This window comes from Scyliorhinus canicula, chromosome 3 (genome assembly GCF_902713615.1).
Source record: "Scyliorhinus canicula chromosome 3, sScyCan1.1, whole genome shotgun sequence".
NCBI classification, from domain to species: domain Eukaryota; kingdom Metazoa; phylum Chordata; class Chondrichthyes; order Carcharhiniformes; family Scyliorhinidae; genus Scyliorhinus; species Scyliorhinus canicula.
This window is the reverse complement of record NC_052148.1, coordinates 104,909,589-104,924,006: the sequence shown is the minus strand read 5'-3', so window position 1 is coordinate 104,924,006 and position 14,418 is coordinate 104,909,589. Positions and strand designations below refer to the sequence as shown.

At 49.8% G+C, this 14,418-nt stretch overlaps 1 protein-coding gene across 2 annotated transcripts in view; it reads right to left on the bottom strand.

Moving 5' to 3' along the window:
• cwc27 (CWC27 spliceosome associated cyclophilin) overlaps positions 1-14,418 on the bottom strand; it is a 276,041-nt gene that overhangs the window by 29,024 nt on the left and 232,599 nt on the right. For both annotated transcript variants that reach the window (XM_038791030.1, XM_038791029.1), the window contains exon 12: positions 12,004-12,113. In XM_038791030.1, coding sequence (XP_038646958.1) covers positions 12,004-12,113 — 110 coding nt within the window. The remainder of the gene's footprint in view (positions 1-12,003; positions 12,114-14,418) is intronic.

Sequence of the window (14,418 nt, the reverse complement as noted above, 5' to 3'; positions counted from 1 at the left end):
GTGCACCCCTAGGAATTTGAAACTGCTAACCATCTCCACCTCGGCCCCATTGATGCTGACAGGGGTGTGTACAGTACTTTGCTTCCTGAAGTCGATGACCAGCTCTTTAGTTTTGCTGGCATTGAGGGAGAGTTTGTTGTCGCTGCACCACTCCACTAGGTTCTCTATCTCCCTCCTGTATTCGGACTCGTTGTTATTCGAGATCCGGCCCACTATGGTCATATCATCAGCAAACTTGTAGATGGAGTTGGAACCAAGTTTTGCCACGCAGTCGTGTGTGTACAGGGAGTAGAGTAGGGGGCTAAGTACGCAGTCTTGCGGGGCACCGGTATTGAGGACTATTGTGGAGGAGGTGTTGGTGTTCATTCTTACTGACTGTGGTCTGTTGGTGAGAAAGTTAAGGATCCAGTTGCAGAGTGGAGAGCCAAGTCTTGGGTTTTGGAGCTTTGATATGAACTTGGCTGGGATTATGGTGTTGAAGGCGAAGCTGTAGTCAACAAATAGGAGTCTGATGTAGGAGTCCTTGTTTTCGAGATGCTCTAGGGATGAGTGTAGGGCCAGGGAAATGGCGTCTGGTGTGGACCGGTCGCGACGGTATGCGAATTGAAGTGGGTCAAGGCGTTCCGGGAGTATGGAGGTGATGTGCTTCATGATCAGCCTCTCGAAGCACTTCATTACAACTGACGTCAGGGCCACCGGGCGGAAATCATTGAGTCATGTTGCCTGGTTCTTCTTTGGTATCGATATGATGGTGGTCTTCTTGAAGCAGGTGGGGACCTTGGAGTGGAGTAGGGATAGGTTAAAGATGTCTGTGAATACCTCTGCCAGCTGGTATGCGCAGGCTCTGAGTGCACGACCAGGGATCCCATCCGGGCCCATCGCCTTCCGTGGGTTCACTTTCAGGAAGGCCGATCTGACTTCGGAAACTGTGATGGTGGGTATAGGTGAATTATGGGCTGCTGGGGCACTCAACAGCGGACTGTGATACTACCCTGAGGAACTCCTGCAGTGATGTCCTGGAGCTGAGATGATTGACCCCAAACCACCACAACCATCTTCCTTTGTGCAGGTATGACTCCAACCAGCGGAGAGTTTTCCCTCTGATTCCCATTCACACACCTCTTAACACATCTCTTCACACATCTTCTCTACTGAGTAGTACTACACTGCCTGTGACTTCCGCTGGCAGGCGATGCAGTGCTAAGCCGCACGTTCGGTGGCTCCCGCTATTTTTTGACTTTCGGGCTCTTTTAAGGGCCCGCAACGGCGCTGTTTTGACTCTTCTGATGGGCGCGGGGTCGTTCTGGAGACCCCTGGAGCTGGAGGGTGCCCGTCGGGTGTTGCTGCGGAAGCCCAGGCCGAACGACCCGCTTGGTCGACCGTGAGTGTGTGCTTCGTTGGGCGAAGAGGGAGAGGAGTAGCAAGTGGGAGAATACGGAGATCCAGATCTACCATGACTGGAGTGCGGAGGTGGCGAAGAGAAGGGCTGAGTTTAACCGGGCGAAGGCAGTGCTCCACAAGAAGGGGGTCAAGATTGGCGTGTTGCAGCCGGCACTCCTGTGGGTCACCTATAAAGACCGCCAACTTTACTTTGACTCCCCGGAGGCCTGGACTTTTGTCCAGGCAGATAAGCTGGACTTGAACTGAAGACTGGGGGCTGGGGAACATTGTACACAGCCCGGAGGCTTTGTCCTCCTTGATATAGAACATAGAACGATACAGCGCAGTACAGGCCCTTCGGCCCTCGATGTTGCACCGACATGGAAAAAAAAACTAATGGCCATCTAACCTACACTATGCCCTTATCATCCATATGCTTATCCAATAAACTTTTAAATGCCTTCAATGTTGGCGAGTTCACTACTGTTGCAGGTAGGGCATTCCACGGCCTCACCACTCTTTGCGTAAAAAACCCACCTCTGACCTCTGTCCTATATCTATTACCCCTCAATTTAAGGCTATGTCCCCTCGTGCTAGCCACCACCATCCGCGGGAGAAGGCTCTCGCTGTCCACCCTATCTAACCCTCTGATTATTTTGTATGCCTCTATTAAGTCACCTCTTAACCTTCTTCTCTCTAACGAAAACAACCTCAAGTCCATCAGCCTTTCCTCATAAGATTTTCCCTCCATACCAGGCAACATCCTGGTAAATCTCCTCTGCACCCGTTCCAAAGCTTCCACGTCCTTCCTATAATGAGGCGACCAGAACTGTACGCAATACTCCAAATGCGGCCGTACTAGAGTTTTGTACAACTGCAACATGACCTCATGGCTCCGGAACTCAATCCCTCTACCAATAAAGGCCAACACACCATAGGCCTTCTTCACAACCCTATCAACCTGGGTGGCAACTTTCAGGGATCTATGTACATGGACACCGAGATCCCTCTGCTCATCCACACTACCAAGAATTTTACCATTAGCCAAATATTCCGCATTCCTGTTATTCTTTCCAAAGTGAATCACCTCACACTTCTCCACATTAAACTCCATTTGCCACCTCTCAGCCCAGCTCTGCAGCTTATCTATGTCCCTCTGTAACCTGCAACATCCTTCCGCACTGTCTACAACTCCACCGACTTTAGTGTCGTCTGCAAATTTACTCACCCATCCTTCTGCGCCCTCCTCTAGGTCATTTATAAAAATGACAAACAGCAACGGCCCCAGAACAGATCCTTGTGGTACGCCACTCGTAACTGAACTCCATTCTGAACATTTCCCATCAACTACCACTCTCTGTCTTCTTTCAACTAGCCAATTTCTGATCCACATCTCTAAATCACCCTCAATCCCCAGCCTCCGTATTTTCTGCAATAGCCGACCGTGGGGAACCTTATCAAACGCTTTACTGAAATCCATATACACCACATCAACTGCTCTACCCTCGTCTACCTGTTCAGTCACCTTCTCAAAGAACTCGATAAGGTTTGTGAGGCATGACCTACCCTTCACAAAACCATGCTGACTATCCCTAATCATATTATTCCTATCTAGATGATTATAAATCGTATCTTTTATAATCCTCTCCAAGACCTTACCCACCACAGACGTTAGGCTCACCGGCCTATAGTTACCGGGGTTATCTCTACTCCCCTTCTTGAACAAAGGGACCACATTTGCTATCCTCCAGTCCTCTGGCACTATTCCTGTAGCCAATGATGACCTTTTGTTTTTTTCTTTTTGGTTCTATTGGCCGATGATTTTTTTGCTGTTCTGTTTTTCTTGTCTGCGTTTCGGGACTGTTATCTGTTTACTTGGGTCTTTTATCATATTATGTTGGGATTTTTATTATTTCACTGGTTGCGGGTTTGGGTGGGGTTCGCGGCCCTGTTGGGTCCTGTGCCTGTCTTCCCGCATTTTGGCTCGGGGGGTGGGGCTTGGAATGAGGGCACAGGCTTTTCTCCCGCGCTGGAGAAGCAGGGGGCGGGGTCGGCATTGGGGGAATGGGTGTGCGACACTGGGGAGGGTAATTGAGGTGGCGGGAGCAGCCGGGGTCAGCAGGAGTCGGCTGACTTACGGAAGTACAATGACTGGAGTTACGCAGCTAGGGGGGGCCCTAGCTTGGGGGGGGGGGGGGGGGGGGGGGAGAGGGGGCGGAGAGGTTTGGGGGGGGGGGGGTTGGGGAAGAGGGGGGGATACCGGGTTGCTGCTGGAATGGCGAAGAAGGAGCTGGAGCGTGCAAAGGGGATCGGGATGGGGGTCTGTCGCTGTGGGGAACAGGCTGAGCGGGGGGCGCGGGCACGTGGCGGATTACGGAAGGGTGATGGCTAGTCGACGGGGGAGGGGGGCAGGTGGCCCTCTGATCCGGCTGATCACCTGGAATGTGAGGGGACTGATTGGGCCGGTTAAACGGTCCCGCGTGTTCGCGCACCTGAGGGGGCTGAAGGCGGATGTGGCTATGCTTCAGGAGACGCACCTGAAGGTGGCGGATCAGGTTAGGTTGAGGAAGGGGTGGGTGGGCCAAGTGTTTCATTCAGGGCTGGATGCAAAAAACCGGGGGGTGGCGATCCTGGTGGGGAAGAGGGTGTCGTTTGGGGCATCGAGTGTGGTGGCAGACAGCTGCGGGAGGTACGTGATGGTGAGCGGCAAGCTACAAGGGGAGCTGGTGGTGCTGGTCAATGTATATGCCCCAAATTGGGATGATGCAGGTTTCATGCGGCGCATGTTGGGCCGGATTCCAGATTTGGAGGCGGGGGGCCTGGTAATGGGGGGGGATTTCAACACGGTGCTGGATCCGCCACTGGACCGATCCAGTTCCAGGACGGGTAGGAGGCCTGCGGCGGCTAAGGTGCTGAGGGGGTTTATGGACCAGATGGGAGGGGTCGATCCTTGGAGGTTCGCGAGGCCGAGGGCCAGGGAATTTTCATACTTCACCCATGTGCATAAGGCCTACTCCCGGATTGATTTTTTCGTTTTGAGTAGGGCGCCGATTGCGAGGGTAATAGACGCTGAGTACTCGGCGATAGCCATTTCGGACCATGCCCCGCATTGGGTGGACCTCGAGCTGGGGGAGGAGAGGGACCAGCGCCCGTTGTTGCGCTTGGAGGTGGGGCTGGTGGCGGACGAGGTGGTGAGGGGGCGGGTTCGAGGATGTATCAAGAGGTATCTAGAGGCCAACGATAATGAGGAGGTCTGAGTGGGGACGGTCTGGGAGGCGCTGAAGGCGGTGGTTCGGGGAGAGTTGATCTCCATTCAGGCCCACAGGGAGAGAGGGGAGCAGAGAGAAAGGGAGAGATTGGTGGGGGAGATGGTGAGGGTGGACAGGAGGTATGCGGAGGCCCCAGAGGAGGGATTGTTGAGGGAGCGGCGCAGCCTTCAGGCTGAGTTCAACTTGTTGACCACCAGAAAAGCGGAGGCTCAATGGAGAAAGGCTCAGGGTGCGGTGTACGAGTATGGGGAGAAGGCGAGCATGATGCTGGCACACCAGCTCCGTAAGCGGGATGCGGCCAGGGAGATTGGAGGTGTTAAGGATTGGGGAGGAAATGTGGTGCGGAGGGGGGTAGACATTAATGGGGTCTTCAGGGACTTTTGAGAGACTATATAGGTCCGAACCTCCGGCGGAGGAGGGGGGATGGGACGCTTTTTAGACAGGCTGAGATTTCTGAGGGTGGAGGGTCTGGGGGTGCCAGTTGAGCTTGAGGAGCTGGTCAAAGGGATAGGGAACATGCAGTCGGGGAAGGCGCCGGGGCCGGATGGGTTCCCGGTTGAATTTTACAAGGCGTATGCAGACCTGCTGGGCCCCCTGTTGGTTAGGACCTTTAACGAGGCAAGGGAGGGGGGGGCTTTGCCCCCGACGATGTCTCGGGCGCTGATCTCCTTGATTCTTAAGCGAGACAAGGATCCCCTGCAGTGTGGGTCATACGGGGTGATCTCACTCTTGAATGTGGACGCCAAGTTGTTGGCAAAGATCTTAGCCACGAGGATTGAGGACTGTGTGCCGCAGGTTATTCACGAGGATCAAACGGGGTTTGTGAAGGGGGGGCACATGAACACTAATATACGGAGGCTCTTGAACATTATAATGATGCCGGCGGTAGAAGGGGAGGCGGAGATAGTGGTGGCGCTAGATGCGGAGAAGGCCTTTGATAGGGTCGAGTGGGGTACTTGTGGGAGGTGCTGGAAAGGTTCGGGTTTGGGGAGGGGTTTGTCAGTTGGGCGAGGCTGTTGTATGAGGCCCCGATGGCGAGTGTGGCCACGAATAAGAGGAGGTCGGAGTATTTTCGATTATATCGAGGGACGAGGCAGGGGTGTCCCTTGTCCCCCCTACATTTTGCGCTGGCAATTGAACCCCTGGCTATGGCGCTGAGGGAGTCGGGGGATTGGAGGGGGCTGGTCCGGCATGGGGAGGAGCACTGAGTGTCGCTCTACGCGGGCGACCTTTTGTTCTATGTGGCGGACCCGGTGGAGGGAATGCTGGTGGTGATGGAGATTCTCCGGGAATTTGGGGATCTCTCAGGGTATAAGCTTAACTTTGGGAAAAGCGAGCTGTTTTTGGTACACCCGGGGGACCAGGAGGGGGGATTGGGAGGCTCCCGCTGAAAAGGGCGGAGAGGAGCTTCAGGTACTTGGGGGTTCAGGTGGCCAGGAGCTGGGGGGCCTTGCATAAGCTTAACCTCACAAGGCTGGTGGAGCAAATGGAGGAGGAGTTTAAGAGGTGAGACATGCTGCCGCTGTCTCTGGCGGGTAGGGTGCAGTCAGTCAAGATGACGGTGCTCCCGAGGTTTCTGTTCCTGTTCCAGTGTCTCCCCATCCTTATCCCGAAGGCCTTTTTCAGGCGGGTTAACAGGAGCATTACGGGATTTGTGTGGGCGCACGGGACCCCGAGGGTGAGAAGAGTGTTTCTGGAGCGGGGCAGGGATAGGGGGGGGCTGGCGCTGCCCAACCTCTGTGGGTAATATTGGGCTGCCAACGCAGCGATGGTGCGTAAATGGGTAATGGACAGGGATGGGGCAGCATGGAAGAGGATGGAGATGGCATCCTGTGTGGGCATGAGCCTGGAAGCGCTGGTAACGGCGCCGCTGCCGCTCCCTCCAACGAGGTATACCACAAGCCCGGTGGTGGCAGCTACCCTCAAGATTTGGGGGCAATGGAGGCGGCACAGGGGGGAGATGGGGGCCTCGATGGGGTCCCCAATACGGGGGAACCACTGGTTTGTTCCGGGGAGAATTGATGGCGGGTTCCTGAGTTGGCACAGGGCAGGTGTCAGGAGGCTGGGGGACCTATTCATAGACCGGAGGTTCACGAGCCTGGGTGAGCTGGAGGGGAAGTTTGGGCTCCCCCCGGGGAACACCTTTAGGTACATGCAAGTAAGGGCGTTTGTCAGGCGGCAGGTGGCGGGGTCCCTCTGTTGCCGCCGCTTGGGGTTCAGGACAGGGTGCTCTCGGGGGTGAGAGTTGGAGAGGGGAGGATCTCGGAAGCGTACCAGGTGATGCAGGAGGTAGACGAGGCCTCGGTGGAGGAGCTGAAAGGTAAATGGGAGGAGGAGCTGGGTGAGGAGATTGAGGAGGGGACGTGGGCGGATGCCCTGGAAAGGGTGAACTCCTCCTCTCCTTGTGCGAGGCTTAGCCTCATACAATTTAAGGTGCTGCATAGGGCTCATATGACTGGGACAAGGATGAGCCGGTTTTTTGGGAGCGAGGACAGGTGTATTAGGTGCTCTGGGGGCCCAGCAAACCATGTCCACGTGTTCTGGGCATGCCCAGCGCTGGGGGAATTTTGGAAGGGTGTAGCAAGGACGGTATCGAGGGTGGTAGGATCCAGGGTCAATCCAGGCTGGGGACTCGCAATATTTGGGGTTGCCGTGGAGCCGGGAGTGCAGGAGGCGAAAGAGGCCGGTGTTCTGGTCTTTGCGTCCCTTTACTGTTTTCTTTTTTGTGAAAATGTGAAAATTTGAATAAAAAGTATTTAAAAAAAAAAAAAGTACTACACTGCCTGTGTCTATGTATTTAAATTGTGTCTTTATGTATGTTTTTTCATGTATGGAACGATCTGTCTGGACTGTACACGGAACAATACTGTACCTCTACACACGTGACAATAAATCAAATCAAATCAAATTGATTCCAGTTTAGATAGGGCTCTTTGCTGCCATCAATGGTCAAATGCTACCTTGATGACAAGGGCAGATACCCATAGGGGCTGTTTAGCAAACTGGGCTAAATCGCTGGCTAAAAGCAGACAGCCTCCTGTAACAGCCTCCCCGAACTGGTGCCGTAATGTGGCGACTAGGGGCTTTTCACAGTAACTTCATTGAAGCCTACTCGTGACAATAAGCAATTTTCATTTCATTTTAATTTCACCTCACCTCTGGCATTCAGCTCTTTTGTCCATGTTTGAACCAAGGCTGTAATGAGGTCAGGAGCTGAGTGACCCTGACGGAACCCAAACTGAGCATCAGTGGGTAGGTTATTGCTGAGTAAGTGCCATTTGATAGCACTGTTGATGATTCCTCCCATTACTTTGCTGATATGCAGAGTAGACTGATAGGGTGGTAATTGGCTGGGTTGGATTTTTCCTGTTTCTTGTGTACAGAACACAACTGGGCAATTTTGCACATTGTTGGGTACTTGCCAGTGTTGTAGATGTACTGGACCAGCTTGACTAGTGGTGCGGAATGTTCTGGAGCACAAGTCTTCAATACTATTGCCGGAATATTGGCAGGGCCCATAGTTTTTGCCGTATCTAGTGCCTTCAGCCATTTCTTGATATCACGTGGAGTGAATTGTATTGGCTGAAGACTGACATCTACCCGTGATGCTGGGGACCTCCGGAGGAGATCGAGATAGATCATCCACTCGGCACTTCTGGCTGAAGATTGTTGCGAATCTTGTCTTTGCCTTGTTTTGTCTTTTGCACATATGTGTTGGGCTCCTGCATCATCGAGGATGGCGCTATTTGTAGAACCTCCTCCTCTAGTGAGTTATTGAATTGTCCACCACCATTCATGGCTGTATGTGGCAGGACTGCAGAGCTTAGATCTGATGTGTTCATTGTGGAATTACTTAGTAATGTCTATTTCTTGCTGCTTATGCTGTTTGGCACACAAGTAGTCCTGTGTTGTAGCTTCACCAGGTTGACACCGCATTTTCCGGTATGCCTGATGTTGCTCCTGGCATGCTCTTCTGCACACTTCATTGAACCAGGGTTGATCCCTTGGCTTGGTGGTAATGGTAGAGTGGGGGATATGCGGGGCCATGTGGTTGCAGATTGTGGTTGAATATAATTCTGCTGCTGATGGTGGCCCACAGCCCTTCATGGATGCTCTGCCTTGAGTTGCTGGATCTGTTCGAAGTCTATCCCATTTCGCACGGTGGTAGTGCCACACAATACGATGGAGGATATCCTCAATGTGAAGATGAGACTTTGTCTCCAGAAGGACTGCGGTGGTCACTTCTACCGATACTGTCATGGACAGATGCACCTGCAGCAGGCAGACTGATGAGGATGAGGTCAAGCAGGTCTTCCCCTCTTGTTGGATCCCTCACCACCTGCAACAGTCACAGTCTAGCAGCCATGTGCTTTAGGACCTGGCCAGCTTTGTCTGTGATGGTATTACTGAGCCACTCTTGGTGATGGACATTGCAGTCCCCCACCCAGAGCATATTCTGCACCCGTGCCACCCTCAGTGCTTCCTGCAAGTGGTGTTCAACATGGAGGAGTACTGATTCATCAGCTGATGGTGGCTGGTACGTGGTAATCCGCAGGAGGTTTCCTTGACCATGTCTATCCTGAAGACATGAAACTTCATGGGGTCCAGAGTGGATGCTGAGGACTCCCAAAAAAGGGATACTCCCTCCCAACTGTATAGCACTGTGCCACCACCTTTGCTGGGTCTGTCCTGCCGGTGAGACAGTACATATCCAGGAATTGTGATCGTGGTGTATGTGACATTGTCTGTAAGGTATGATTCGGTGAGTATGACTGCCAGGTTGTTGCTTAACTAGTTGGTTTGACAGCTCTCCCAACTTAGGTGATAGTGACCATAACTTAGTACGATTTAGGACAGTTGTGGAAAAGGACAAAGATAGACCGAATATAAAGGTTCTGAATTGGGGGAAGGTCACTTTTAATAGGGTAAGACAGGATCTGGCCAGAGGCCTGGGAGCAGCTACTTGTGGAAAATGCGCATCAGAGCAGTGGGAGTCATTCAAAAAAGAAATAGAGAAGAGTACAAAGCCAACATGTTCCTGTAAAGGTAAAAGGTTGGACCAAAACGTCCAGAGAACCCTGGGTATCAAGAGAAATACAGGATTGGATCATGAAAAATAGGGGGGGCTTATGGCAGATACAGAGGGCTGAAAACAATGGAAAGCCTCAGAGGAGTAAAGAAAGTGCGGGGGGGGGGGGGGGGGGGGGGGGTACTGAAAAAAAATAAATCAGGGGAGCGAAGAAAGAGCATGAAAAAACCCTGACAGGCAAAATAAAGGAGAATCTCAAGGTGTTTTATAATTATATATTAAGGGCAAGAGGGTAGTCAGGGAAAGAGTAGGGTTTATTAGGGACCAAAGTGGCAACCTGTGTGAGATATTAAATGAGTATTTTGCATCTGTACACAATGGAGAAGGTTGATGTAGGTATAGAAAGCAGTAAGGGGGACTGGAATATAATTGAACAGATTAGCATTGAGAGGGAGATGGTGTTAACGGACTTAAAAGTGGATAAATCCCCAGGCCCAAATTAGATGTATTTTCGGCTAATGTATGAAGCAAGAGAGGAGATTGCAGAGGCTTTGACGTTAATTTTCAAAACCCCTCTGGCCACAGTTGAAGTGTCAGAGGATTGGAGGACAGCTAATGTGGTACCATTGTTCAAGAAGAGCTGTAGGGAAGAACCAGGTTATTACAGGCCAGTGAGTTTAATATGGTAGGGAAATTATTGGAAAAATTCTGAGGGACAGAATTAATTTCCACTTGGAGAGGTAAGGAGTAATCAAGGATAATCAGCATGGCTTTGTCAAGGGGAGATTGTGTCTAACAAATTTGAATTTATTTTTCGAAAAAGAGACTAGGTGTGTAGACAAAGGCAGTGCAGTCGATGCAGTCTACATAGACCTCATTAAGGTCCCGCATCCAGGGCAATTTGACAAATGGATCCAAAATTTACTTAGTGGAAGGAGGCAGAGGGTGTTGGTTGAAGGTTGTTTTAGTGACTGCGTCCAGTGGCATACTGCAGAGATCGGTACCTTGCTGTTTGTAATGTAAATTGATGTTCTAGATGGGAAAGTAGGTGGTATGATCAGTAAGTTCACAGATGGCACAAAAATTGGTGTGTGATAAATGGCGAGGAGGAAAGCCTTAGATTACAGGATGATTTAGATGGGTTGGTCACATGGGCACAATGGTGGCAAATGGAAAAAGTGTGTGGTGATGCATTTTTGTAGGATTAATAAGGCAAGAGAATACAGAATGAACAGTCGGATGCTAGAAAGTACAGAGGGCAAGGGAGACCTTGGGGCGCATGCCCATAGGTCCCTGAAGACAGCAGGGCAGGCAGAAGATGGTTTAGACAGCATATGGGATACTTGCCTTTATTAGCTGAGGCACAGAACATAAGAGCAGGGAAGTTGGTGGGAATCTGGGACTTACTGCCTGAAAGGGGGAACCCTCACAACATTTAAGAAGCATTTAGATGAACATTTAAAACGCCGTAGAATACAAGGTTACAGACCAAGAGCTGAAAAATGGGATTACAATAGATAGGTGCTTGATGGCTGGAACAGAGATGATGGGCTGAAAGGCCTCTTTCTGTGCTGTAAAACTCTATGGCTCTCAGTATAGTGGGCATGGTTTTACTGGGCATGAAGTGTTGTTTTCTCCGGCTCTTAACAGCCTCTAACATATATATCCACGGCTCAGGTTTAAAGAATTTCTCAAAGTGTACTTGCGCACTATGTTTAGGCCAATCATGTTGGGAGGGTCGACGGAAAGAGACATTCGCCTCCAGTTAATGGCCTAAGTTCCTGAGAACCTGTTACTGGGTCAGGAAGGCTGAGAAAGCAATGGTCAAGTTGTAAATTGCTGGTGCATATTACTAAGCATCTGTTGGTTTTATTTGGGGTACAACAAAGTGATTGCATTTTAGGATGAAAACATTTTACCAAAAAGATGCGCAGTGTCTCTTAGCGGTTTAGCTACTTTTTTGTGCAGTGAGATTGCTGGCCGTCTGATATGTTGCCTCCTCTCTTCTGCAAATCAGTGGTAGGCGCTAGCATTATTGTCACCTGCTTACAACGCCTATTCTATGCACGCAGGTCCTACCTCCTGGTAGCACTCAGTGCCACTAACTGGGCATTGAGTTCGCCTCTGATCCAATTATGGAATCTACATTTGAAGATTGCATCATGAATGATACAGATGTCGCACGGGGTCAGGACCTGGAAGTTATCTAGACATCAGGTTCTTCGAACCCAGATTGCAGTTCAAACTTGTGAACGCTAAACATCATTGTTATTTCAGAGCATTAAGCTGAAAATATGATCGAGGTTCTTGTGTAAGATCCATTACCTGTTCCTCACGGCTGGACCCATTCTTTGGTTTTTGTCTTCGTAATTCTTCATATTTTTTCCTTTCATTTAAATATTCTGCCACTGCACTATTTGGAGCCTGCTCAGTCTCTGTCAAAAAATAACAAAAATTACATCTTTCCACTTGTTTTGCAATTTGCATCCTGGAAGCAATGTATATTCAGCACTACTAATTCTATGTTCTTTGTAAAAAAAGGGGAGAGAGATAAATTTAACAAATACAGGTCAGCCAGCCTTATTTAAGTGGTAAAGAAACTTTCAGAGCCAATTTGGGACAAATCTAATGGGAAACTTGGGAAATAAATGAAATTTGTGATTGCAGTGTCAACTATGGCTCAGTTGGTATCATTGTCACCTGAGTCAGGTCTTCAGCACATAAATCTAAGCTGACACCACAAAACAGTACCGCGGGTATACAGCATTGTCGGAAGAGACATCTTTTGGACTGGATGTTTACCTAAGGCCCCCGTACCAAAACGCCACGTATTATTTCGAAGAAGAGCAGGCAAGTTCTCCCCATTGCACTGGTCAATATTTGTCCCACTATCAATACAATAAAATCAGATTAGCTAGTCATTATCACACTGCTGTTTGTGGCTGATTCTTGTGCCCAAACTGGCAAGCGCGTTTCCTGTACTGTAACCATGACTACACTTCAAACCTACTTCACTGGCTGGAAAGCCCTTTGGGAAGTCCTATGTTCATGAATGGCAATATATAAATTCAAGTCATTCTTTTATTTCTTGTCCATCCCTAATATCCAGTGAGAATTGGGTGGATTTTTTGAACCCCTACAGACCGTGCAGTATATCTACAACCACAGCCTTGTTTGGTATGGATTTCCAGGATTTTAACCCAGCAACAAAGAAGGAAAGGTGTTAAAGGGCGTGATTTAACGGAAAAGTTTATGTGTGACGGGTTTTGCTGGGCGTTTCCCGCTGGCTTTGCCAACGAGAGGCAAGGCCGTATTGGATTTGGTACTGGGTAATGAACCAGGACACGTATCAGATTTGGAGGTACGTGAGCACTTTGGTGATAGTGACCACAATTCGATTACGTTTACTTTAGTGATAGAAAGGGATAGGTATATACCGCAAGGCAAGAGTCATATCTGGGGGAAAGGCAATTATGATGCGATGAGGCAAGACTTAGGATGCATCGGCTGGAGAGGAAAACTGCAGGGGATGGGCACAATGGAAATGCGGAGCATGTTCAAGGAACAGCTACTGCGTGTCCTTGATAAGTATGTACCTGTTAGGCAGGGAGGAAGTGGTCGAGCGAGGGAACCATGGTTTACTAAAGCAGTTGAAACACTTGTTAAGAGGAAGAAGGAGGCTTATGTAAAGATGAGACGTGATGGTTCAGTTAGGGTGCTTGAGAATTACAAGTTAGATAGGAAGGCTCTAAAGAGAGAGCTAAGAAGAGCCAGGAGAGGACATGAGAAGTCTTTGGCAGGTAGGATCAAGGATAACCCTAAAGCTTTCTACAGATATGTCAGGAATAAAAGAATGACTAGGGTAAGAGTAGGGCCAGTCAAGGACAGTAGTGGGAAGTTGTGTGTGGAGTCCGAGGAGATAGGAGAGGTGCTAAATGAGTATTTTTCGTCCGTATTAACACAGGAAAAAGACAATGTTGTCAAGGAGAATACTGAGATAGAGGCTACTAGACTAGAAGGGCTTGAGGTTCACAAGGAGGGGGAGTTAGCGATTCTGGAAAGTGTGAAAATATACAAGTCCCCTGGGCCGGATGGGATTTATCCCAGGATTCTCTGGGAAGCTAGGGAGGAGATTGCTGAGCCTTTGGCTTTGATCTTTAAGTAATCTTTGTCCACAGGAATAGTGCCAGAAGACTGGAGGATAGCAAATGTTGTCCCCTTGTTCAAGAAGGGGAGTAGAGATGACCCCGGTAACTATAGACCAGTGAGCCTTACTTCTGTTATGGGAAAAGTCTTGGAAAGGTTTATAAGAGATAGGATGTATAATCATCTGGAAAGGAATAATTTGATTAGAGATAGTCAACATGGTTTTGTGAGGGGTAGGTCGTGCCTCACAAACCTTATTAAGTTCTTCGAGAAGGTGACCAAACAGGTGGATGAGGGTAAAGCAGTTGATGTGGATTTCAGTAAAGCGTTTGATAAGGTTCCCCACGGTAGGCTATTGCAGAAAATACAGAGGCATGGGATTCAGGGTGATTTAGCAGTTTGGATCAGAAATTGGCTAGCTGATAGAAGACAAAGGGTGGTTGATGGGAAATGTTCAGACTGGTGTCCAGTTACTAGTGGTGTACCACAAGGATCTGTTTTGGGGCCGCTGCTGTTTGTCAGTTTTATAAATGACCTGGAGGAGGGCGTAGAAGGATGGGTGAGTAAATTTGCGGATGACACTAAAGTCGGTGA